The 25,298-nt window shown below is 46.3% G+C and overlaps 1 protein-coding gene across 1 annotated transcript; it reads left to right on the top strand.

The window, feature by feature from the left end:
• Window positions 1-14,004: 14,004 nt before the first annotated feature.
• PRDX3 (peroxiredoxin 3) lies at window positions 14,005-23,421 on the top strand. Its single transcript, XM_019952759.2, has 7 exons — window positions 14,005-14,148; window positions 15,838-15,973; window positions 17,609-17,750; window positions 18,758-18,893; window positions 19,733-19,836; window positions 22,087-22,252; window positions 22,566-23,421. The coding sequence occupies exons 1-7, from the start codon at window positions 14,113-14,115 to the stop codon at window positions 22,617-22,619; spliced, it is 774 nt and encodes a 257-aa protein (XP_019808318.2). The 5' UTR covers window positions 14,005-14,112; the 3' UTR covers window positions 22,620-23,421.
• The last annotated feature ends 1,877 nt before the right edge of the window (window positions 23,422-25,298 follow it).

Raw genomic sequence — 25,298 nt, 5'->3', positions numbered from 1 at the left:
CAGTAGGAGAAAAGGCGTGGGTTCCCTGCCATTGACATGAGCTTGCACAGGAAGCCGGCAGGTAGGAGCACTCCTTCCACTTCTCTGTCATTCCTCTCCTCTATGGAGAGAGGATGCCATCTAGCACGAACTCTGGAGAGCTGCAGCTAGCCCCCAGGTGGCAAAAGGAAGCCTCAGGTTCCACGTTTGTGAGCTAAAATGAGCCCATGAGTGTGGTAGGCGACTCAGTACAACACAAACCATCCTCACCTGCTACAAAGGGAATTCTGCTCTTGACGTGGTCGTCAGGTTAGAGAATGTTTCAGTGACTTATATCTCAAGCTCCACAACCCTCCTGTGTTCCGGGATCCAGCTGGGATTCCAGAGAATCCCCACCTCTCCAGGCTGAATCTGGCCTCTCTGTGTTTCAAGGAAGTGGAGGAAAGATTGTTGTTGTTCAGTCACTAACTTGTGTCTAACTCTTCGTGACCCCATGGACTCAGCATGCCAGGCTTCCCTGTCCTTCACCATCTCCCAGAGCTTGCTCAAACTCATGTCCTTGAGTTGGTGATGCCATCCAACTATCTCATCCTCTGTCGTGGTCAAAGTATTGGAGCTTCAGCGTCAGCATCAACCCTTTCAATGAGTACTCAGGATTGATTTCCTTTAGGATTGACCCGATTTGATCTCCTTGCAGTCCAAGTGACTCTCAAGAGTCTTCTCCAACTCAACAGTTCAAAAGCATCAAGTCTTTGGTGCTCAGCTTTATTTATGGTCCAACTCTTACATCCATATATGACTACTGGAAAAACCATAATTTTGCCTATATAGACCTTTGTCAGCAAAGTAATGTCTCTGCTTTTTAATACACTGTCTAGGTTGGTCATTGCAGCCATGAAATTAAAAGACACTCCTTGTAAGGAAGGTTATGACCAACCTAGATAGTATATTGAAAAGCAGAGATATTACTTTGCCAACAAAAGCCCGTCAAGTCAAGGCTATGGTTTTTCCGGTGGTCATGTATTGATGTGAGAGTTGGACTGTGAAGAAAGCTGAGCGCCGAAGAGTTGATGCTTTTGAACTGTGGTGTTGGAGAAGACTCTTGAGAGTCCCTTGGACTGCAAGGAGATCCAACCAGTCCATCCTAAAGGAGATAAATCCTGGGTGTTCACTGGAAGGACTGATGCTAAAGCTGAAACTCCAATACTTTGGCCACCTCATGCAATGAGTTGACTCATTGGAAAAGACCCTGATGCTGGGAGGGATTGGGGGCAGGAGGAGAAGGGGACGACAGAGGATGAGATGGCTGGATGGCGTCACTGACTCGATGGACATGAGTTTGAGTGAACTCTGGGTGTTGGTGATGGACAGGGAAGCCTGGCGTACTGTGACTCATGGGGTTGCAAAGAGTCGGACACAACTGAGTGACTGAACTGAACTGAACTGAGGTTGGTCATAGCTTTTCTTCCAAGGAGCAAGCGTCTTTTAATTTCATGGCTGCAGTCACCACCTGTAGTGATTTTGGAGCCCAAGAAAATAAAGTCTCTCAGTGGTTCCATTGTTTCTCCATCTATTTGCCATGAAGTGATGGGAGCAGATTCCATCATCCTAGTTTTTACAATGGAATATTATTCAGCCACAAAAAGGGATGAAATATTGATACATGTGACAAAGTAGATGAACCTTGAAATCATTTTACTAAGTGAAAGAAGCCAGATGTAAAAGGACAAATATTGTATGATTCCATTTATATGAAATATCCAGAATTCAAAAAGACAGAAACATGGATTGGTTATTAGGAGCTGGGATACAGTGATGGGGGAAGAACTGCTTACTGGGTCTGGGGGTTTATTTTGGGATTATAAAAATGGTTTGGAATTAGATAAAGCTGGCAGTTTCCCAACATAGTGAATGTTCTAAATGTCACTGACCTGTTTCCTTTAAAATGGTCATTTTTATGTTGCATTAATTTTATCTCAATAAGAATAAAATTTTTAAATCCAAGTAATAGTTGGAGAATACCTAGGTTGGATTAAGTGATTAATAATATTAATGTGCTGGACTTCCCTGGAGGTACAGTGGATGAGAATCCGCCTCCCAGTGCACTGGACACCGGTTTCGATCCCTGGCCTGGGAAGATTCCACATGCCTTGGGCAACAAAAGCCTTTGAGCCACACAACTACTGAATGTTGTGTGCCTAGAGCCTGTGCTCTGCAACAAGAGAAGCCACTGCAATTAGAAGTCTGTTCAGCACCACACCAAACAGTAGCCCCCAAGCAGCTGCAACTAGAGAGAGCCCACACGCAGCAACGAAGACCCAGAGCAAACAAAAATAATTAATTACAAAATAGTGCTAATATTATTAATATGCAAAGGAAATTAAAGAGATATTAAAGGCCAGAGAAATGAAAGATGCATAACCAGAAAGTTGCAGGACTGGGTCCCAAGACCAGTCTCTGATTCTTTATGCCACGCTGTTTCCATTCTACTTACTGTGTGATCTTCCAGAACGAGAGGAAAGGCGTAGCATTTTTACCAAGTGCACCAATCTTGCAGGAAAGAGAGAATGTTGGCAGGAAGCCTAGAGTCCAGAGAATAGATAAATGGACAGAGGGAGTGGCAGAGGAGAAGAGGAAGCAATTGAGAAATGGAAGAGTGACCGGAACATGCTTGCTGAACAAAATCAGGAGAAGGGGCGGGAGGGACGCAGGCAAGCTGGTTGGCATGGTGGTAGGGTGAGACTCCACTGAAGGAAAGAGGCCTTGAGCCACGATAAGCACTCCCCAGTCAGGAAACTTCGGGTTAGGAACTCTGCCACCTGCTAACCTGCAGGAGCTGATCCACTACTCCCCCCGGCCCCCAGCACCCTTCTCATCCTTTCTCCCCTCTGAGATGTCAGTTTCCCACTTGGGAAGGACCAGAGACAAGACAAAAACAGGAAAGCATCTTTATTTTCAACACAACCTCTGGTCCCACTTCTACTCAACCTCTGCCCACTCTGGCCTCCAGGATCTCCCACCCCTGGGAAAATTAGAAGCAGCTTCTCCTTGCACAAGACTTAGGGTCCCTCCCCTAAGTGGCCTTAACAGAGGGGGGAGCTGGAGCCCATAAGAATGCTTTGAAAATGGTGAGGTTGAATGGAATCCTTCCATGCTCCATGACGAGGCACCAGTATTTCTGAACCATTGATGACTAAAGGGAATCACAGAAAACTTAGGCAAACAGTGCTTTGTTGTGGTTGTGGTAGGGGTGGAGGAAAAATTCATCTGAAAGGAAAGAAGGCTCTTTTATTTTGGGAAAACACTTTCAGGGCTTTTAGTTACTTGAGAATCAAGCCACTACCCACTCTGGAATGGGAATAAAGAGGAATTGAGCTGGGCTGCACATTCTCTAAAAACATGTCTTCTTCAGGGGAGGCTGATCACAGGATGCTTTCTGGGAGAAGCCAAGGTGGGGGTGGGGAGGGCCGGGATGGGAAAAAGAGGTGAGATCAAGGGTGTTCCCTGTGATATTTTCCCAAGGGAGCAGATCCCTGCAACGTGGGGAAGGAGGGCTATTGCAAAGGAGAAAAGTGGTCTCTCAGGGGAGCCTAAAAAGCTGGGAAGGTGACAGAGAGCATTAAAGGGATAGCGTCCACCCTGCTTTATGCTTGTCTTGTTTGCATTATAATCCCCAGCTGTAATCCCCGAGCCTTCTATTTAAAATGATCACTCATCTCTGCTGGCATCCAGGAATTGAGGGAAAGACATGTGACCATCCTGGGATCCAGAAATGTAAACAAGACAAGCAGCCCAGAAAAGCCTCTGGGCAAGAGGGGAGCTGAGAAGCCCAGAGCAGTGCTGATGCCTGAGGTGAAGGGAATGCCTAGGATCGATATGTATGTGCTCAGTCACTCGGTCGTGTCCGATTCTCTGTGGCCCCATGGACTGTAGCCCTCCAGGCTCCTCTGTCCATGGGATTCTCCAGGCAAGGATACTGATGTGGGTTGCCACACCCTCCTCCAGGGGATCTTCCCAACCCAGGGATCAAACCCAGGTCTCCCACATTGCAGGCGGATTCTTTACCATCTGAGTCACCAGGGAAGCCCAAGAATACTAGAGTGGGTAGCCTATCCCTTCTCCAAGGGAACTTCCCAACCCAGGAATCGAACTGGGGTCTCCTGCATTGCAGGTGTATTCTTTTACCAGCTGAGCTACCAGGGAAGCCCCAGGATCAATATGGACAAGACGTAAAGATGCTCTTGGGAATCCCAAGAAGTCCTGGGAATGGGGACTGGTAAAAGGCTGGACCACTTTCTAATCTAGGCTAGGAGGGATTCTGGCTGTTGGACTTTGGGGTGCTAATTTTAATGACATTTTTAGTAGCCCAACATGCCAGAGAAGAACCTAACAGTCACACAAGGTGTCATCATTACCATTTGTTCCTTCCTTCCTTTGACATTTACGGGGTGACTGTTAAGTAGGAAGCATAGTTAGGCACCACGGGATGAGTAAGACCACAAAGATGGGTAAGACACATAGGCTCTACCTTTTAACAGCTTCAGGTGTTTTGGGCGGAGAAGGCAATGGCACCCCACTCCAGAACCCTTGCCTGGAAAATCCTATGAACGGAGGAGCCTGGTGGGCTGCAGTCCATGGGGTCGCTAAGAGTTGGACATGACTGAGCGACTTCACTTTCACTTTTCACTTTCATGCATTGGAGAAGCAAATGGCAACCCACTCCAGCGTTCTTGCCTGGAGAATCCCCGGGACGGGGGAGCCTGGTGGGCTGCCGTCTATGGGGTCGCACAGAGTGGGAAACGACTGAAGCGACATAGCAGCAGCAGCAGCAGCAGGTGTTTTGGGGCAACCAGTCACATGGAGCAACTGGAGTGGAAGCAACTGGAGTGGAAGATAGATCAACAGGAGACGTACAGAGGGCTGAAAGAAGCCTGCTTTAAACTGCCTGGATGCAGTGTCGGCAAAATCGCCTAGAAACCACTTGCACTCATTGTGGAGGGAGTGTAAACTGGCACAAGCCCTCTGGAAGGCAATTTGGCAACACGTAACAAAATGTACTAAAGCACACACAGCCCTTAGTCATAGCAGTGACAATTCCAGAAATATACCCTAAAGAAATAGGTAAGAATGTGTAAGAATGTGTGTGCAAAAGTTTGGCTACAAAGGTGTGTCAATATCATATTAATTATAACATAAATAAAATTTTGGAACAACACAAATCTTCAATACTATCAGGTTGGTTAAGTAGATTATGGAACAACATTCCAGTGGTATTCCTGTCAAAAATATTTAAAAATATTTAACTTGAATTGAATGGTGAGGAAATATCAGACAAGCAAGTGGAGGAACATTCCACAAAAGAGCCAGCTGGTGTCCCTTAAAACTGTGAAGGTCAAAGGAAGATAAGGAAAGACTGAAGGAGACTAAAAGACAACTAAATGCGATGTGTAATTTTTGGACTGGATCATTGGGGACAGTTGATTACATTTGTATATGAACAGTGGATTTGATAATAGTGATCAATGTTAACACTCCTGATTTTGATCATTGTATTGAATATTATGATTATTATACATGAATGTACTTGTTTCTAGAAAATACATCCTCAAGTATGATGGGGTTTTAAAAAGTGAATTAGCTAGTTATGCAAACTGCAAACCAGGAGAGCCATCAGAAATTATTCAGAAATGAAACTTGACTCAAATAACAGTTCAAGGCAACAGTGAAAGATCTGTGATAAAACACAGAGTATTGATCACCAAGAGAATTATGTTGATGATAACTTTCAAAGGCATTTAGGGGAAGGAGATATCAGCTAGGGTAGGGGAATGGGTAATCAGAAATGGCTGCACATTGTGAGTTTTTAGCTAGATATTCAACCAGGTTCATCTACATTTGCTATGGGTCTGCCATGTGCCAGGCACAGTGCTTCAGGCTGGGCATGTAACAGTGAGCAAGATGGGCATGGACCTTGCCCTGGTGGAGCTTTTACCTTGGGAAGAAACCCAGCAAATAATTCGTAAACAGACAAAGTAATTGTAATTTCCAATCAAAGGAAACAAGGGCCAAGATAGAGAATAACAGACTGAGTCATTAGGAAAGTCCTCTTGGTGAAGATGACAGCCAGGCCATGTCCTAAATAAGGAGGAGGAGGGACTTCCCTGGAAGGCCAGTAGTTGAGAATCTGTGCTTCCTGTGCAGGGGGCATGGGTTGGATCCCAGGTTGGGGAACTAAAATCCCACATGCTGTATGCTGCTGCTGCTGCTAAGTCTCTTCAGTCGTGTCCAACTCTGTGTGACCCCAGAGACGGCAGCCCACCAGGCTCCCCCGTCCCTGGGATTCTCCAGGCAAGAACACTGGAGTGGGTTGCCATTTCCTTCTCCAATAGTGTGGTCAAAATTTTTTTTAAAAAGGAGGAGGAAGTAGCCAGACATGTTGTTCGTTGTTTAGTCACTAAGTTATGTCTGACTCTTTGTGACCCCATGGACTGCAGCATGCCAGGCTTCCCTGTCCTTCACCATCTCTCAGAGCTTGTTCAAACTCATGTCCATCGAGTTGGTGATGCCATCCAACCATCTCACCCTCTGTCACCCCCTTCTCCTCCCGCCTTCTATCTTCTATCTCCTCCCGCCATCATCAGGATCTTTTCCAATGAGTCAGCTCCTCACATCAGGTGGCCAACATATTGAAGCTTCAGCTTCAATATCAGTTCTTCCAATGAATATTCAGGACTGATTCCTTTAGGATTGGCTGGTTTGATCTCCTTGCGGTCCAAGGGACTCTCAACAGTCTTCTCCATCACCACAGTTAGAAAGCATCAATTGTTGGTGCTCAGCGTTCTTTATGATTCAGCCCTCACATCCACACATGACTACTGGAAAAACCATAGTTTGACTCTACAGGCCTTTGTCAGCAAAGTGAGATCTCTGCTTTTTAACACGCTGTCTAGGTTTGTCATAGTTCTCCTTCCAAGGAACAAGCGTCTTTTAATTTCATGGCTGCAGAGTTTACTTTCTTGGGCTTCAAAATCACTGCAGATGGTGACTGCAGCCAGACATGAGTGGAGAGAATTCCAGCCAAAGAGCACAGCAGGTGCCAAGGTGTGGACTGGGTATTGGGGAAGCAGGAATAAACTAGTATGGCTGGAGCAGGATTTGGGTGGATGGGCCCAAAATGAGTGGTCTGGAAGAAGGCAGGGGCACAGACCACGTAGGACCCTGTGTGAATTGGGGTTTTACCCTAATAAAAACGGGAAGCCATTGAAGAGTTTTATGTAGGAGATGAAATGACCTGGTTGGTGTTTGCTGCTGAGGATGCATCAGAGGGAGGCAGTGAAAGCAGAGGGACAGGTTAGGAAGCTTCTGGGCCCATCATGGGAGGCAGGGAGGAAAGGAGGCAGATGGGGTGATGCGATGGGCCTCACATGTGGACTTTCGCAACATCTCCGAATAAAGTTCGTTACAGAGAGGCTGACGGAACTGAGAAAGATGGCGTTCATCCTCTACCTTTCTCTCTTTCTTAAATTGTATTATTCTAGGATTACATCATATTCTCATTTATTTATTTTTGGCTGCACTGAGTCTTCATTGCTGTTCATGGGCTGCTTCTAGTTGCAGCGCTCTGGCTTCTCACTGCAGTGGCTTCTCTGGTTTCCAAGCATGAGCTCTAGAGTGTGGGCTCATAGCTGTAGCGTGCAGGCTTAGTTGCCCCGAGGCCTGTGGAATCTTCCCGGAGCAGGGATCGAACCTATGTCCCCCTGCGTTGGCAGGCAGATTCTTAACCACTGGACCACTAGAGAAGTTCCATCCTCCACCTTTCAACTTGGTTCCCAACACCAGCTCTCCCAGTATGGAATGAATTATGAAAAAATATTTATGCCTAAATCCTGCAGTCAGCCTGTGGATAGCACTTTGTATTACAATTTTTGTAGAGTCATGTTTAAGCTTGGGTTCTCCTAGACCTTGAGCCTAGGGTTCAACGCAAGGAGCTTGTTTGGGAGGTACCAGAAGTGCAGGTGAGGCAGGGGGAGATCAGACAGGAAAGCAGCTGGTAAAAATGTGTTAAGTAACCTCCATAGGTAACTGCAACTTAATCCCTCTGGAAACTCCAGGAAACATACCTCAACCCAGGAGCAGGGGAGCTGGGCTACTTTGACACCAGCTCTTTCCACCTGGCCACTGTGAAAGCTGCCTTGGTGGTGGTGGTTTAGCTGCTCAGTTGTGTCCGACTTTCGCAACCGCATGGACTGTAGCCTGCCAGGCTCCTCTGTCCATGGGATTTCCCAAACAAGAACAGGGGTTCATTCTCTTAAATCTGTCTTTCCGCAGGGGTGGGTGGTCCAGTCCTCCCAGTTCTGAAAGCCCTCAACACAGAGATGCAGGTATGGGCAGGTAGGAATCTCTGGGGTCCAAAGAAGTAGCAGGATCTGAGGGACACAGAGACTTGTGATACAGCTGCATGGACTTTGTGTTGCATTTTCTTTCCCTTTTAAAATAGACCTCAGGACTTCCCTGGGGATCCAGTGGTAAGAGCTTATCTTCCAATGCGTGGGGTTTGGTTTCAATCCCTAATCAGGGAGCTAACATCCCCCAGGCCTCCAGACCAAAAAAATAAAAGGTAAGACAGAAAACCAAAATGTAAGACAGAAGCAATATTGTAACAAATTCAATAAAGACTTTTAAAATGGTCCACATCAAAAAAACAACAACCTCACATCATGGAAGTGACCTAAGCCCTTTTGACCAACAACAGGCCCTAAGAAGCTGAGAAAATTCCAGGGGCAAAATGCTGATGGCCTGGACTGAGGTGGTGGCAGTGGACATAGCAGACATCCATCCTTTGGATGCCGGCTGGCTGGCTGCGGTGGCGGCAAGGAGTTAGTGAGGAGTAGGTTTGCAGAGAGAAAGCAAGAGTTTGGTCTTGTGTTTGTTGTTTGGGCTGAGTAACAGATATCCGAGTGGAGATGTTGGCAGGCTGGCTGGGAGACACCACTCTGAAAAGAGGGTAGGTGGCCTAGAGTTAGGAGGAGGTTTTTAGGACAGTGCACTGTTCTGTGTGATACTATAATGATGGATATACATCAACACACATTTGTCCAGACCCATAGGATGTACAACAGCAGAGTGAACCCTAATGTAAACTCAGGGTGATCATGACATTATCAGTGTAGGTTCATGGATTGTAGCAAATACACCACCTTGGCGGATGGTCAGGGAGGCTATGCAGGCGAGGAGCCAGAGAGTACACGGGAAGTCTCTGGGCTTTCACTCAATTTTGCTGTGAAACTGCTGTAAAAAATACAGTCTATTGAGAACCTCCCTAGTGGTCCAGTGGTTAAGACTCCATGCTTCCCATGCAGGGGGCATCATTGGATCCCATGTGCCCTGCAGTACATTCAAAAAAATTAAAAAATACACACACACACACACACACACACACACACACATATGTATAGTCTATTGAAAAAGGAGGCAGGGGTGGGAATAGATGCATACATGCATGCTGAGTCATGTCTGACTCTTTTTGCAACTCCAAGGACTGTTGCCCACCAGGCTGCTCTGTCCATGAAACTTTCTAGGCAAGAATCCTGGAGTGGGCTGCCGCTTCCTACGCCAGGGGATCTTCCTGACCCAGGGATCGAAAAAAACCCCATGTTTCTTCAGTCTCCTGCACTGGCAGGCAGATTCTGTACTACTCCTGCAGAGAACAGTTGGGGGATAGGCAATAAAGACAGCAGAGGAAAGCCTCAGAAAAGGCTCAGAAGGAAGCCGAGGTGTGCTGGGGGCAGGATGGGAAGTCTCAGACTCAGGAAGGTGAAATAATCTGCGGGGTTCTGGATGGAGGACAGGTTGACTTCATCTGTTACTCACTGCCGTGAAGCAGCCTGAGGTCAGGCAGTGGGAATTCAGGGATGAGGTTGTCCGGAGAGGCCTTTGCCAGGAGACATGGCTCAGCATTGAGGGTGCATCTTCCTCAGAACCCAGGAGACAGCTGAATCTGGGGCCCTCATCAATAGGAATAAAAAGGGGAAAACGAATGCTTTTAGCCATGGAAAGAGGAAGAACTCAGTAAAACCCAGAGTAATGTCTGCCATCTCTAATTGTAGCCCCGGTTACCAGAATATTAACTTGTGGTTCCAGGGGGGTATTTTCCTAATCATCATAAAAAAGTAGCATATATCTTTTCATTTGTCTTTCCCTCGTCTAGGTCCAAAAATTCTTCCCCCAAACTCAAAAAGGAGAATTTCAGTTATTTTCTACTCTTTTGGTAATGAAGACAAGTTCAGTTTGTCTTTTTCCTTTAGGGGAACAATCTATGTTCTTGTTGTGACAGCTAGAGAAAACTGAATAAAGAGATTTTTTTTTCCCCCAGAATGAATGTGGAAAGAACGTTTTGGCCACTATGTCAGCCACTGCTTATTCATTAGTTTGACAAACTTTTTCTGAGCCTTTGTTATGAGCCAGGTACTAGCCTAACCACGGTGGCCACAGAGCTGAGTAAGATACGAGCTCTACTCTCACGAAGTTCACAGTATGGTTACGATCTAGACAAGACTGTGTGTGTGTGTGTGTGTGTGTGTGTGTGTGTGTTCAGTTGCTTAGTTGTGTCCGACCCTTTGGGGCCCCATGGACTGTAGCCCACCCAGCTCCTCTGTCCATGGGATTTCTCATGCAAGAATACTGGAGTGGGTTGCTACTTCCTACTCCAGGGGATTGAACCTGTGTCTCCTGCATTGCAGGTAAATTCTTTACCTGCTGAGCCATCAGGGAAGCCCCAGACAAGACTATCGGGAATCCCAGCATGATGTATCAAGAGTGAGAATGAGAAATGAGAATGAGAAAAGCTTTCTAGGTACCTTCGAGGTTTCTCTAACAACCCATGGGGGAGGTAGTCAGAAAAGGGTTGGCAGAATAGTACTCAAATATCAATTCCAATTAAGGTTATCTTTTCTTGGAATGAACAAATGGAGGACTCTGCTTATCCTCCCAGAGGACATCTTTGGCTCTAGCCAGAGATTAGCTAAAGGACACTCACTTTGCAATTTCTGAACAGGATATTGAAAGGCTCTAGTGTGAAATTCCTTCTGGGCCTCTGGGCCAGAGATTCTAGGGTACTTCATTCTTTTTAGGACCAGGGAGATAAGCTTTAGACAAAGATCAGCAGACCAATGTGTCCAATGAGGAGTTCTCCATTCTCATTGTCCCCCAGTCAGTGAATGCCTGTGTGACTTGAGGCAAGCTGTTGAACCACAGGCAAGTGCTTCAGCTTTCTATTTGGAAAAGAAGTGATAAGCGGTGAAAAGTCTGCAGTAGCCAAAAGACCTGGGAATTGGGCATCTATGTTGAGCCTGTAGGGGTTCCCAGGTGGCACTTGTGGTAAAGAACCCTCCTACCAATGCAGGAGACATGAGAGGGGGGTTTGATCCCTGGGTCAGAAGATCCCCTGGAGGAGGGCATGGCAGCCCACTCCAGTATTCTTGCCTGGAGAATCCCATGGACAGAGGAGTCCGGCAGGCTACAGTCCATAGAGTTGCAAAGAGTCGGACACGACTAAAGTGACTTAGCACGCACGCACGTTGGACCTGTAAGCAGATAGGGTAGGGGTTCCCTGGAGAAAGAGAACCAGACATGACTATCTTGATGTAAGAAAAGCCATTTTTGGCCTAAGCTATTTTTGTGATCTAAGGCTGGCCACAGTGCTGTCCTTGAACAGGTCTTAGTAACTTATGATCTAAAGGGAACAAAAGAATGCAGAAGCAAATGACTTTATCAGGCAATAGAAGTAACTATAGCAAGGATACTTCAGTTATAAACACTTTCAGGTCTGTTTCAATGATAAAGATTGGCCTGAAGTGTTCAACCACCAGATCAACTGGAACCTAAGCAATGAATGATATTGACCTTTTCTGGCCCTTGTAACTTCAATCCGGAGAAAGCAATGGCACCCCACTCCAGTACTCTTGCCTGGAGAATCCCATGGACAGAGGAGCCTAGTAGGCTGCAGTCCATGGGGTCGCTGAGGGTTGGACACGACTGAGCGACTTCACTTTCACTTTTCACTTTCATGCATTGGAGAAGGAAATGTTAACCCATTCCAGTGTTCTTGCCTGGAGAATCCCAGGGACAGGGGAGCCTGGTGGGCTACCGTTTATGGGGTTGCACAGAGTCGGACACGACTGAAGTGACTTAGCAGCAGCAGCAGCAACTTCAATCAACTAAAGCTTGGATTCTATCTACCACCCAAGTCCCTTCATGCATACCCACATACCCTTAGCTTGCTATTGCTATTGCTAAGTCACTTCAGTCATGTCCGACTCTGTGTGACCCCATAGACGGCAGCCCACCAGGCTTCCCCATCCCTGGGATTCTCCAGGCAAGAACACTGGAGTGGGTTGCCATTTCCTTCTCCAATGCATGAAAGTGAAAAGTGAAAGTGAAGTCGCTCAGTCATGTTTGACCCTCATCGACCCCATGGACTGCAGCCTTCCAGGCTCCTCCATCCATGGGATTTTGCAGGCAAGAGTACTGGAGTGGGGTGCCATTGCCTTCTCCGACCCTTAGCTTGAAACTTCCCTAATTTTGCTATTTAAGGAGACAATGCTTTGGAAAACATCTCCTTACTTAGGACTTCCCCAGTGGTCCAGTGGCTAAGACTCTGTACTCCCAATGCAGGGGAACCAGGTTCGATCCCTGGTCAGGGAACTAGATAGATCCCACATGCCGTAACTAAGAGTTTGAATGTCTCAGTGAAGATGGAAGATACTGTGTGCCACAACTAAGACATGGCACAGCCAAAGAAATATTTAAAAAAAAAACTTACTTGTTGCAAGTACTAAATCCTTCCCTTTCCTGATCTTTGCCTAGGTTGTGTCGTTTGGTTCCACACCCACCAACCCAGTTTGGAAAATACCACTTGGGATCTGCATTTTATCACACTTAATTGATTTTTATCTTGTTTGATGAACATGCTTCAAAGTACCGTGCTCACCACTGAGCACTTGACTTTATTAATCAACAGAAAATAAATGTTAAATTTGTCTTAATTCCCCCAATTTTGGCAAGAGAAGCCAAAATGGAAGCCCACATATCATCCCAAAGATTTTTCAGGGCAACAAAACCTTGATGTGTCTGACCCACTTGGCTTATTGGTGGTGGTGGTTTAGTTGCTAAGACGTGTCCGACTCCTGCAACCCCATGGACTGCAGCCTGCCAGGCTCCTGTCGATGGGATTCTCCAGACAAGAAGACTGGAGTGGGTTGCCATTTCCTTCTTCAATTTGGTTTACTAACAGAAAAACTGCATTAATGATTTTTTTAAAGAACATTTATTATTTATTTGATTGCACCAAGTCTTAGTTGCAGCATGCAAACTCTTAGTTGAGTCATGTAGGCTCTAGTTCCCTGACCCCAGATGGAATCCCAGCCCCTGCCCTGGGAGCACCAAGTCTCAGCCACTGAGAAGTCCCTGAAATTGCATTCATGATTAATTCCATTTCATCTAGAAGCCAGAAGTCTCTACCTCCAGCCAAAATAGGAAAGGGAGCCTTTTACACTAACAGTAATCCACAGGTTCACAGTTCAGTCAGTTCAGTCGCTCAGTCGTGTCCGACTTTTTGCGACCCCATGGACTGCAGCACGCCAGGTCTCCCTGTCCATCACCAACTCCCGGAGTTTACTCAAACTCATGTCCACTGAGTCGATGATGCCATCTACAACCATCTCATCCTCCGTCGTCCCCTTCTCCTCCTGCCTTCAATCTTTCCCAGCATCGGGGTCTTTTCAAATGAGTCAGTTCTTAAGTCAGTAGCAAATATGGAGATATCTTGCCACCCTGGATTGGATCTTTTTAGGCTGGGGCGACAAACAGAGACAAAGTATCGCTTTCCCAAGCATGAAGCTACTTAGGAGTTTTAACAGGACTTAATCCTCCTCTGGGTGGGGTCGAGGGACCCCACAACCGAGAAGTGTACCAGGCGGAGGGCCCCTAAACCGGCCAGAAGGTCGTAGCTCTTCCACGTCCCGGCTCCGGCGCTGGCCCACTCCTGCCCGCCAAGACCACGCCCCTGGTCACGCCCCCGAAGGCCCCGCCTCCTCTACGTCTCTGTCGGCCCCACGGGTGCCCTGCATAACGAAGATGGCGGCCACGGCGGGAAGGTTGTTTCGGGCTTCGGTGAGTGGCTGCCTGCGGGGCACAGGCGCGGAGACCCTGCGGTGGCTCCGAGGACGTCCTTCCCAAGTGGGGTACCGCTTCCCTTGGCCTGGGGGCCTTTCACCTTGCTTGGAGGATGTCAGAGGGTAGTGGACCAGGGGCAGCGTCTAAGGCAGGCTCCTCGCGCCTGCGCAGAACCGGCCTTCGCCCACCCCGCCCCCACCCCCGCCTTGCGTTCCAGTTTCCAAATCCCTCTTCGCTCCCAGTCGTGGGACCCCAGTCCACTCTGCCTAAGCACCTGGCTCTGGATGCAGGCGACCTGTCCCCTGGTCCCGGTTCTATAACTGACTCTATGACCTTGGGCCATTGCCTTTTTTTCCAAACCTCAGGTAACTTCCTTACCTTAGCATATAGACTGCCTACCTCAAGGGTTTCCGTGAGCATCCCCTTAAATGCTGGATGGACACCAAAATGCTAAAGTAATCAAAGTCCTTGAGTGCCAAAGGCTTTTGGCTGCCCGCCCTCCCCTTTCTCGTGGTGGGGTTCCACCCAGGCTCTTTCTTCTGAGTCATGCAGAACCCTGAAATTGAGCAAACGTTTCCCTTGACCCCTGTCCAGACGCCCAGAGGCTGAACTTTGCTGTTTGCATCTCTGTGGGCCAGAATGGCCTTGTCTTTTCCAAGGGAAAACCTTGACGTGGTAGAACATGCCCAGCATATCTGCTGGTAAAGAGCTTAATATACAGAGCCTGGCCAGTCTCCTGGTCTGAGTGATTGGGGTTCCTTTTAAAAGCATGGAATTTTCATATTCTTGTAATTTCCCTCTACCTTTCAGTCTTGTTTCCCATTAATTAATACATATGTGTCGAGTTGGCCAAAAAGTTCGTTCAGGTTAAACCCAAATGAACTTTCTGGCCAACCTGGTAATTATCTTTATATATGTATATACATATACAGTCAACCACTGGATCTCCAGAGAATTCCCTATTTTTTTTTTAAATAAAAATTACATTTTTGAAGTGTGCATCATGATATAAGTAATGAAATAATTACTATAGTCAAACTAACATCTCTTCACATGGTTAGCCTTTATGTGTGTGATGAGTGCATCTGTCTACTCTCTTAGAATAATAATACTCTATTTCCAATTTCAATACAGTATTATTAAGTATAGTCAACCTGCTTGTATATTACATCTCTAGACTTATTCATCCTCCGTAACTGCAACGTTGTACCCTTTGACCAACATCTCCCTGTCTTCCCAGTCTCCTTTACAGTCTTAAAGGATAAGGAAGCAGAAGGGAGTTTAAAGAACATGCCACTCCAGTACTCTTGCCTGGAAAATCCCATGGATGGAGGAGTCTGGTAGGCTGTGGCCTGTGGGGTTACTAAGAGTTGGAAACGACTGAGCGACTTCACTTTCACTTTTCACTTTCATGCATTGGAGAAGGAAATGGCAACCCATTCCAGTGTTCTTGCCTGGAGAATCCCAGGGGCGGGGAAGCCTGGTGGGCTGACGTCTATGGGGTCGCACAGAGTTGGACACGACTCAAGTGACTTAGCAGCAGATTCAATCCATGCTTTTGCAGTTTGAAGTGTTTGTTCATAGGAACAAGGCCAGCGGAGGCCACTACTGGCCTGATGCCCTTTCATCGGGGTTTCAGTCGCCATTCTGGGAATACTTTCTGATATAAAGTGTTTCTCTTTTTAGCTCATCCGACATGTGAGTGCCATTCCTTGGGGCATTTCTGCCTCTGCAGCCCTTAGGCCTGCTGCTTCTCGAAGAATGTGCTTGACAAATGCATTGTGGTCTGGTTCCGATCAAGCAAAATTCGCCTTTAGCACCAGTAAGTGTTGTTATGTTTTGGTTTGAACCAGATAATGGAAACATTTATCATCTCTGAACAGGAGCTCTGAACTATGGCCATATATTAGACTCACGTGGGGAGTTTTTACTATCGTACCACTTTCTTAGTCCCACCAGACAAATTAAGTCAATCTGTTGGGTGGGACCAGAACATCGTATTTTTTGTGCAGCCAAGGGTTGCGACTCACCAAGGCAGACTGCCCTACTGTCACACTTCCTTGTTGACTCCAGAGGTTTTAATCCCTTGGGTCGAGGAACATGAAAGAGGGGTGGGGACAGCCAGAGGTCTCTGGGCCTGCTGTGTGTGAAGGGTATGAGCTGACTGGGGACGAACAGCGCAGCCACTCCAAAGGCTTTTGGATTCAGACCTGCGTGGCCACGTTAGGCCAGTCTGTTGGACTCCTCCGTGATCTAAATGACACACAGCTGTTTCCTGAGATTTATACTCCATTCTAAAATATGAGATTTGCTCGGCACAGCCTCAGATAATGAGTGGCATTTGAAAAGGCCTCCTTTAGGTTTGTCCCACCTGTTAAAAAGGCTTTAACTTGTGATGGTTGCGGGGGTGGGGGTGGGGGATGTACTTTAGCAAAACCTGTTTGTTGGTGAAGTGTTCTAAAATACTTACAGTTTTCTCGGAGCTTTAAGGAATTTCTAGTATCAACTTGATGACACGAGTTTAACTTTCCTTGTCACCTGTCCCAAACCCCAGCTCCCAGTAGTTCCTTCTGTTTCTGAAGCCAGGCATCTTGACACCTGGCCTCCTGTGTCCTGCCTTCCCAGCCTGAAGCCTGGCCTCTGCAGTCCTGACACAGCTCTTGCATCCTTTCCTTTCTTTCTGTCCCCTCTGCCATACCTTGCCTGCCTCACTTAGATAGCTGCAGTCACCTCCTGACATCAGGCTCTCCCTGCTCCTCTCACTCTCCCCTGCCCGACTAATCTTCCTAAGAACAGCCAACGCATCACCCATCTCCTGCACAGAAGCCTCCAGTGATTCCTTTATCTCTCTTTTAAGAACAGACTCATCCGTCTGATATATAAGGGCCCTCGCATCGTGGCCTTCCTCCATCCTCGCTCTGTCCCCCATGCGTCTTCCTTCCATGCACACCTAATCTCTACATCAAGCAAACTCTGCTACAGGCCATTCCCCACACCTGCCCTGCTCCTTCCTTGTGCCATCTGCCCTGGTCTTGGCAAAAATCCAGACCATGCTTAGACCCCACCTCCAGGCTGATTGGTCCTTAATTCTATGTTCATCCATCCCTACTCTCTCCTATCTTCTTTTGTCTATTTATTTGCCTTTTGGCTGCACCTTACGGCATGTGGGATCTTAGTTTCCCGACGAGGGAGCACACTGGCGTCCCCTGAAGCAGGAACTGAGTCTTAACCACTGGACTGCCAGGGAATTCCCTCCTGTCTCTTTAGTTTCCATAGCACTTTGAATTAGTGTACAGTCTAGACCTATGGAAAGAGAAACAGTTTTGTAAGATGTACAATTGAACTGAACCTTTTAATTATACTACTGATTAATTACTGGAAGAGGTTTGAGTAAAATCAGATAAGTGGTTGGTTTAACGAATGAACTGTATATGCATGTTTTTGGGGTATTTTTCAGGTTCCTCATACCATGCCCCTGCCGTCACCCAGCATGCACCCTATTTTAAGGGTACAGCTGTTGTCAGTGGAGAGTTCAAAGAAATTAGCCTTGATGACTTTAAGGGGAAATATTTGGTGCTCTTCTTCTATCCTTTGGATTTGTAAGTGTATTTTCTGTGATGCTATAACATCATTCTGCGAGCATGCAAAGATCGCTGCTTTCCCACTGACACTGCCTATCTTTACTCCTGTCAACGGGAGGGTTATTGCTGATTCTGATGGTCTTGTTGATACAGCTTGCATCTGTAGTTAATTCACAAGTGATAAGTATAGCAGGTAGAGTGGCATTCCTTTTAATGGTTTTTAATATGGCTCTTTGTTTTTTTTTTTAAAGATGTATGTATGTATGTATTGGCTGTAGTGGGACTTAGTTGTTGCATGTGGGCTTTCTCTAGTTGTGGTGAGCGGGGGCTCCTCTCTTGCGGTGCTTGGGCTTCTCACTGGAGTGGCTTCTCTTGCGGCGGAGCAGGAGCTCTAGGGCGCACGGGCTTCAGTAGTTGCAGAGCGTGGGCTGAGCAGTTGCGGCTCCTGGGTTCTAGAGCGCAGGCTGAGGTATACGGGCTTAGCTGCTCTGTGGCATGTGGACTCTTCTGGGATCAGGAATCGAACCTGGGTCCCTGTACTGCAAGGAAATTCTTACCCACTGGACCACCAGAGAAGCCCTGTGGCTCTTGTTTTATGGCTCTGCAGCCCGGGAGCTGCATTACTGAACCCACGTGCCCTTGAGCCCGCGTTCCACTTTGGAGTAGTGGCTCCTGTAAGCCTGTCAGGGAGGAAGTTTCCACTGGTCTGGGGGAAATGAGAAAAGTAAGGATAATAAAATGAATTTTCTCATGAAGCTACCTATTTAAATAAAATTTTGTCTTTATTCTTGGAGTATATCTTTGCCACCCATACTTTTTGATATGATTCTTAAAATAGAAAGTCGGTTAATTTTTTTTTTTTTAACTGGAGTATCATTGTGACCAGGAGTCCAGTGAGGATAATTAACCCTTTTGCCTTTTTCTCCTTTAAGAAAATAGAACTACTCTTTAGACAACTGTTGTTCAGATTTTAAACGTCTTAAAAAAAAAAATTCTCTGATGAGAATTCCGCCCTTTTTTCCTAGCACCTTTGTGTGTCCTACAGAAATCATTGCTTTCAGTGACAAAGCCAGTGAATTTCACGATGTGAACTGCGAAGTTGTGGCAGTGTCAGTGGACTCCCACTTCAGCCACCTGGCCTGGATAAACACACCGAGGAAGGTACACACGTCCACCTGCCTCTGCACTTGTGATCGCAAAGACTGCCGGATCCCATGAAGGACCAGGCCAGAAGTCGTTAAAGCATGACTAGTCTGAAATGGGCTATCTGTCAGTCCTAACCTACTGGCAGATTCTGTTAAGCTCTATCCATGTCTCCTGTAACATTGCATGTATTTACTCCTCACTACTCCTGTGTTTTCCAAACAGTAATGGAGAACAAACTCAGCAGGGCAGGGGAAACGGCTGGAGTCCATTGTCTCCCCTCTCATCCCCGTACCCTGTAGGCAGGTGGGACAGTGGTTAAGTTCTCTGATTTTACTCTTCTGCATCATCAGTATTCTTGCCTCAAAACTTGCTTGGGAGAATCAATTTCTAGCTATGATGTTGGACTATTAAATATCAAATTAGTCAAAGTATTCTTTTTTTTATTATTATTCCATCTTTATGCTTCAGAAATGAATCTTCAACCAAAAGGATACTTTAAGAATTAGAAAAAGAAAAGTCTGTAGTATTCTCTGGGTTTAAATCCTGCCTCTGCCCCTTTCTAGCTGGGACCTGGAGCAAGTTACTCAACCTGTGTGTGCCTCAGGTTGAGGTTTTCATCTGATGATGCTTTCATCATCTGTAAAATGGCGATTATGATCGTAGCTACTCCAGGGTGCTGGAGGACGAAGTGAGGCAGTAGAAAGAGCATCTTCTACTCTCAGAAGTAGCACTCGGCCCGCTGTGGGTGCTCAGTGACTGCTGTCTGGCTGGTGTTGGTCAGTCGTCCTGTTACCTGGCTGAGGAGGCTGTGGGAGCCACAGTGTAACCACCAGCCTTATTTGTATTTTTATCAGAATGGTGGTTTGGGCCATATGAACATCGCACTCTTGTCAGATTTGACCAAACAGATTTCCCGAGACTACGGTGTGCTGTTAGAAGGTCCTGGCCTCGCACTACGGTAAGATCCGTTTGGTATGAACTTAAAATTGTTTTTTGTGTTTAGCATTATTGTACTTCATAGGGAATTTACAGAAACCTGGGTAGGGAATTTTTAGAACCCCAAACCCTTAATTTGTCTTTCATTGTAATAAGCATCAGTGGGTGCCTCCTGCGAGGGTTGGCAGTCTTTCAGAAATGACTGTGATATGTGTGCCCCCTGTGTCTCCCTGGGCCTGTTTCTGAAGAAGGATATCATACCCTTTAAAAAATATATATTTATTTAATTTGGCTGCACCAGGTCTTAATGGCAGCACCTGGGATCTAGTTCCTTGACCAGGGATCAAACCAGGGCCCTCTGCATTGGGGAACGCAGCGTCTTAGCCCCTGGACCGCCAGGGAAGTCTCCAGTACCACATCTTAATGGTCACACTGCTTCACTCTTCCTGACCACGTGGGAGCCACTCCTTGCAGTGAAGTCATCAGACTGCTTAGAGATCGGGGGGCGGTGGGCAGAGGGGGCTGGCGGGCAGAGGGGGCCGGCAAGGGCAGGAGTCAGTTTCCTGGTATGGTTAGTATCTTGTACAAGCGCTGGAACCAGACCAGAGTTTGAATTTAAGCTCAGCTGCTCAATAGCTGTATGACTTTGAGCAAGATATTTAACCTCTTTGAGTCCCTTTCTCCCCATAATTAAAATGAGAATGTACCTCCTGGGTTGGTTGTGAGGATTGAGTAGGGTGAGGCAGCTACAGAGTTTGCCGCACAGGTCCTCGTAGCTGTTGTGAGCCCCATCCCAGACCCTCAGCCTTCCTGGGACGGACGAGAACTTAGGCTGCTAATGAAGGAGGGACAGGGCAGAACTTGACCTCCAGGACACAAGCGAGGATCCCACTTTGATGGGCCTCACAGTTTTGTTGGGGCTGGCTTGAACCTGCCCACCCTTGTACCTGATCTCCCGCCTACTGGGGGTACACTGGAATTTTGGCTCCGGAAGCCACCTGGGAACTTAGGCCTTTTGACTCCAAGGAGATTACTGCCTTCCTTTAATAAATGGAAGCCTAGCTCTGACAGCGTTGGCAAGGGAAGGAGAAGAGTCCTGGTGTTTTCCTCCCAGAATCTCCTGTAGAGTCTCACTAACTTTGTAATTACCTCCCTACTGGTTTTACTCTTAGGACTGACAAAGGGAGAGGAGTTGAGTCTGGCTTGTAAGATAAGCCTTTCTTTCTGGAGACTGTGCTGTGGGCCCATCTCCAACCCAGCTCTCCATTTCCGCATCTATGGGGTGGACTCCAGCTTGGCTGCACCCAGCAGGAATATGCGCCAGGACTCTTTAGCCTCAGAGCCTAGACCCCCTAAGGCCAGGCCCAGGGAGGGAGAACCACCTTTTTATCTTCTGACTTTTTTCTAACTTGCCTTTTTCCTGAGTGATCAACGTTTGGGATGCCACACCCTTTTAAAGATGGACTGTTAGAAACCTCTTGAGTTTTATGATCTCTGCGTAAGTCAGAGTATCACCCTCACTTGTATAGAAGATAAGCACAGACCCCAGGGCGGTGGGTTACCTCATACATTGCTGCTGAGTAACAGTGATGGGCTTGGACAATCTGTGGATCAAAATAAGAACTGTAAGTGATTGAAACACATCAAATATATTTAAATCCAAGATTCGAAGAATTCCAGGAAACCAGTTCATTATTTTGGAAACTTAATGGAAGAGTACTAGGCACTATACAAACTGTACCTCAGGGTAGCCAAAAATAAACAAAAGTGATGGGATTGTTTTCCTTTAGATTTCTGCTTTGCCTAGACTTAAGACCAGTACATTTTCCCATGGGATTTTCTCCCTGCTACTCAATTCACTCATAAGTATTTACAGAATACAGATAAAATACGTCTCTGTCCCTTCTCAGTTGCTTATGGTTTCTTGCCAATATTTGATATAGCTGCCCAAAGAATGCTTATTGCATCACTAACGAGAAGTCTTTGCTCTGTGTAGTTCAGTGACCTTCAGATACTGTGAGACATCCAGGTCAAATCTGTGAATGTGAACACACTGCCTGCTTTCCATGGTGGCCTAGTCCAGTCCTATCTTTGTTAAAGCATCTGTCATCAATAGGAGATGATAAGCTTTCTGTATAAGGAAAACCTGATTTTTAAGCACATGATAGAGTTTAATAAATGCTCTATCAAGGAGAATTAAAGGCAAGGTAGAAGTAGAGTTTTTCTAGCTCTGGTAATGTTGATATTCTGATGAGGATGAATCTTTACGCAGCGGTCTCTTCATAATTGACCCCAACGGAGTCATCAAGCATCTGAGTGTTAATGATCTCCCAGTGGGCCGAAGCGTGGAAGAGACCCTCCGCTTGGTGAAGGCGTTCCAGTTTGTGGAAGCCCATGGAGAAGTCTGCCCAGCCAACTGGACACCCGAGTCTCCTACAGTAGGTTTCTTTCCCAGAAGCAATGGGAGCCCAGCCAAGAGGGTCCCAGGTCCTCACTGCCTCAAGGGCTGCTGGCCTGGAATATCCACGTTGGAGCAGGGGTGGAGGTGGTGTGCAAATGCGTGAAGCTGCTACAGGTGGGGGTGGGCCCAGGCCCCAGGAATGCTGTTCGTGTCAGTTTCATCCATGTATTTTAAAGGAAACAGACCAATCTTTTAAAAGTTAAAGAACTGTAGGTTAAAAATTGGGGGCCTTCGGCTCCCTTTTGAGATCATGAAGTCACTGACCCAGTGAAATGTTTTTGTATTTTCAGATCAAGCCCCATCCAACTGCTTCCAGAGAATATTTTGAGAAGGTAAATCAGTAGACCGTCCCGTGCACACCTGCAGCTTCCCACACCAGAAAAGAGCCACAGTGGGAACTCACTTGTAGCTTTTCAAAGATTAGTATTTATAGCAGGCAAAAAAAACCGAACCCAATGATGCTTATATTCATAAATAGTACTACGCTAAATGTTTTGTTTTTGTAATGTTGGCCAAGGCTTTTAAAATGTTTTCAGTTACTAATGTAATGAGTCCAAGGCAAGGTGTGGATGGATGGCTAGTTTCTACAGAGTGTGTGTGTGGTTGACCTGTTTCTTGGATCATGTCTTCAATGGGAAAAGGAAACAGATCTTTTTCCTCAGCCTTACTTGAACCTTTGTGTATACCAGCCTAGTATGACAGGTATTGAAAACTTCTGATCAAGGGTCCTGAAATTTTCCTCTTGAATTTATTTGTATTAAACTGAATTTTCTTTAAAGAACATAGTTTTAAGTTGTTAGTATCAGTGGTCTAATGTAACGCTTGCAATGAATGTATGGTTGAAGGAAATGTGAATCATGTTTTTTTTTAAAAAAAAACACAGTGGCAAAGTGACTTAACTGATCATGCATGTTCCCCATTCCTGAGATTTATAGTTTATATAGTTATTTTACTTACTTTGTTAGCTGACTTAATGTCTACATACATTTCTAATATTGATTGGGTATAATTAGAAAGGATACTTATTGAATCCAGGGATTGCAGTATGAATTTGAATCATTCATGCATTTGAATTATTGTAATGATTTTCTTTCTTGAAGTGTTCCATGTAAAAAATATAATCAAAAATAAACATATTTTAAAATACTTGGATTTTTAACACCATTAATTCTTGCTTCAGCTTACTTATATTGTGGGGCTCTCTAGTTTTCCTTCTCTGATTATATCAACAGACATTTACTGAGCATTTAATTCACTGGCTACAAAGATGAATAAGATGCTGGCTACACATCCAAGGAGCTGGACAAAAGAAATATGGAAGCATTTATTCATTTTAATGGTTTCCCTAGTGGCTCAGATGGTAAAGAATCTGCCTATAATGTGGGAGACCTGGGTTCAGTCCCTGGGTTGGAAAGATCTCCTAGAGAAGGGAATGACTACAACTCCAGTATTCTTGCCTGGAGAATTCCATGGACCGAGGAGCCTAGCAGGCTACAGTCAAATCCTGGAGTGCCTACTATATGCTAGGTACTATTTTGGAGGCAGAATGAACAAAAAAGACATACCTCTTCCTTTTTGCACTTACATTGTAGAGGGAATAAACAATAACATTACATAAAATGTCTGGAAGGACAATAAAATGGAACAGGGACTAGAGCAGAGAGGTGCAGGTATTTTAATAGGGTTTCAGGGAATCAATCTCTCCAGGTCTGTTTTCTCATCTGCAAAATGAGGACTGTAATTGTACCTACCTTAGGGTTTTGGTGTCAAATGAGATAAAACGTAGAAGGTGAGGGATAAAAAGGTTCTAGGCAAAGTGAATGACAGGTGCAAATGCCCTGAGGCAAGAGTGGACGTGGGGTGGGTGAAGAAGGACCATGTGACCGGACCTGTGAAGGAGGAGAATGGTAATGGGGAGCTCAGAGTGCTTTATGGGCAAGCTAAGGACTTCGGATTCTATTCTGAGATGGGAAATGGCAGAGATGTTTTGAGAAGAGTTACATCATCTTGTTCTTAGAGGATCACTCTGGCTCCTTTGTTAAGACTAGACCCCATAACAGTGCAGAGGAAAGCAGGTCAGCTGGGCTGGATTTGTGACATACTTGGAGTAGAGCCAGCAGGATAATACAGATGTGCTAAATACTTTGGTGCAATAGATGCATTCCAGGGAACTCTGATGAGGGGGACACCTTACCTGGCTATGGGCATCAAGAAAGTCTTCCTGGAGGAGGAGATGAAGTCTTGGAGGTACGGGAAAGTGACCTGTGGGAGCTGAGAGGCCACATGGGTCTGAAGAAAACCATGAACTGCTCTCATATTCCAGGAGGGGAAGTCAAAGGGAGGGCCAAGGCCAACTGGCTGCAAGTGGTCCAGACTGAGCACTCCTATGGACCCAGCACAGCTAGGGCTTTCACATGTCTTATCTCCTTGGACCGACAACAAAAACACAATAGGTACAATTATTGTCATCATTTTACAGAATGAGAAAGTAGACTTGAAGATACTGACTTGACCATGGTCACACAACCAAGTATTCTATGGCACCAGGTCCCTAACCTAGGACTCCTGAGGAACACCCTCAACATCCAGCCTTCCACAAACACACATAACCCTCACACACCCCAGTGCTGGGGAAGCGGATGGAGGCAGAAGAAAGTCACGTTTTCCTTTACAAGTGGTCTCTACCTGCTCTCGTGCACAACAGAGGTAACTGGATTTGCCCCAGAGCAAGGGGAAAGCCCTTGGGCAGAGACACTGCCTGGGAGGCAGGGCTAGGGAACCCAGAAGGGCCCCGGGGCTTGCTTTAATACTTTAAAGTCGACTTCTGAAAATTCGAAAAAGAGGTACCACCGGGCCGCACAAATTATGTAGTGCGTCCTACCCCCCTATCCTGTGTCCGCTGGACTTAGGCTGCAATCGAAGGGATTTCCGAGGATTAAAAAACCTGTGCAGGAGTGCAGGGTGAGGCTGTGGAAGGTGCCTCGCGCCCTTGATCGGATCTTCGCTGTAGGGAAGACCTGGCC

This window comes from Bos indicus, chromosome 26 (assembly GCF_029378745.1).
Source record: "Bos indicus isolate NIAB-ARS_2022 breed Sahiwal x Tharparkar chromosome 26, NIAB-ARS_B.indTharparkar_mat_pri_1.0, whole genome shotgun sequence".
Lineage (NCBI taxonomy): Eukaryota > Metazoa > Chordata > Mammalia > Artiodactyla > Bovidae > Bos > Bos indicus.
This window is presented reverse-complemented; position numbering and strand designations above follow the sequence as displayed.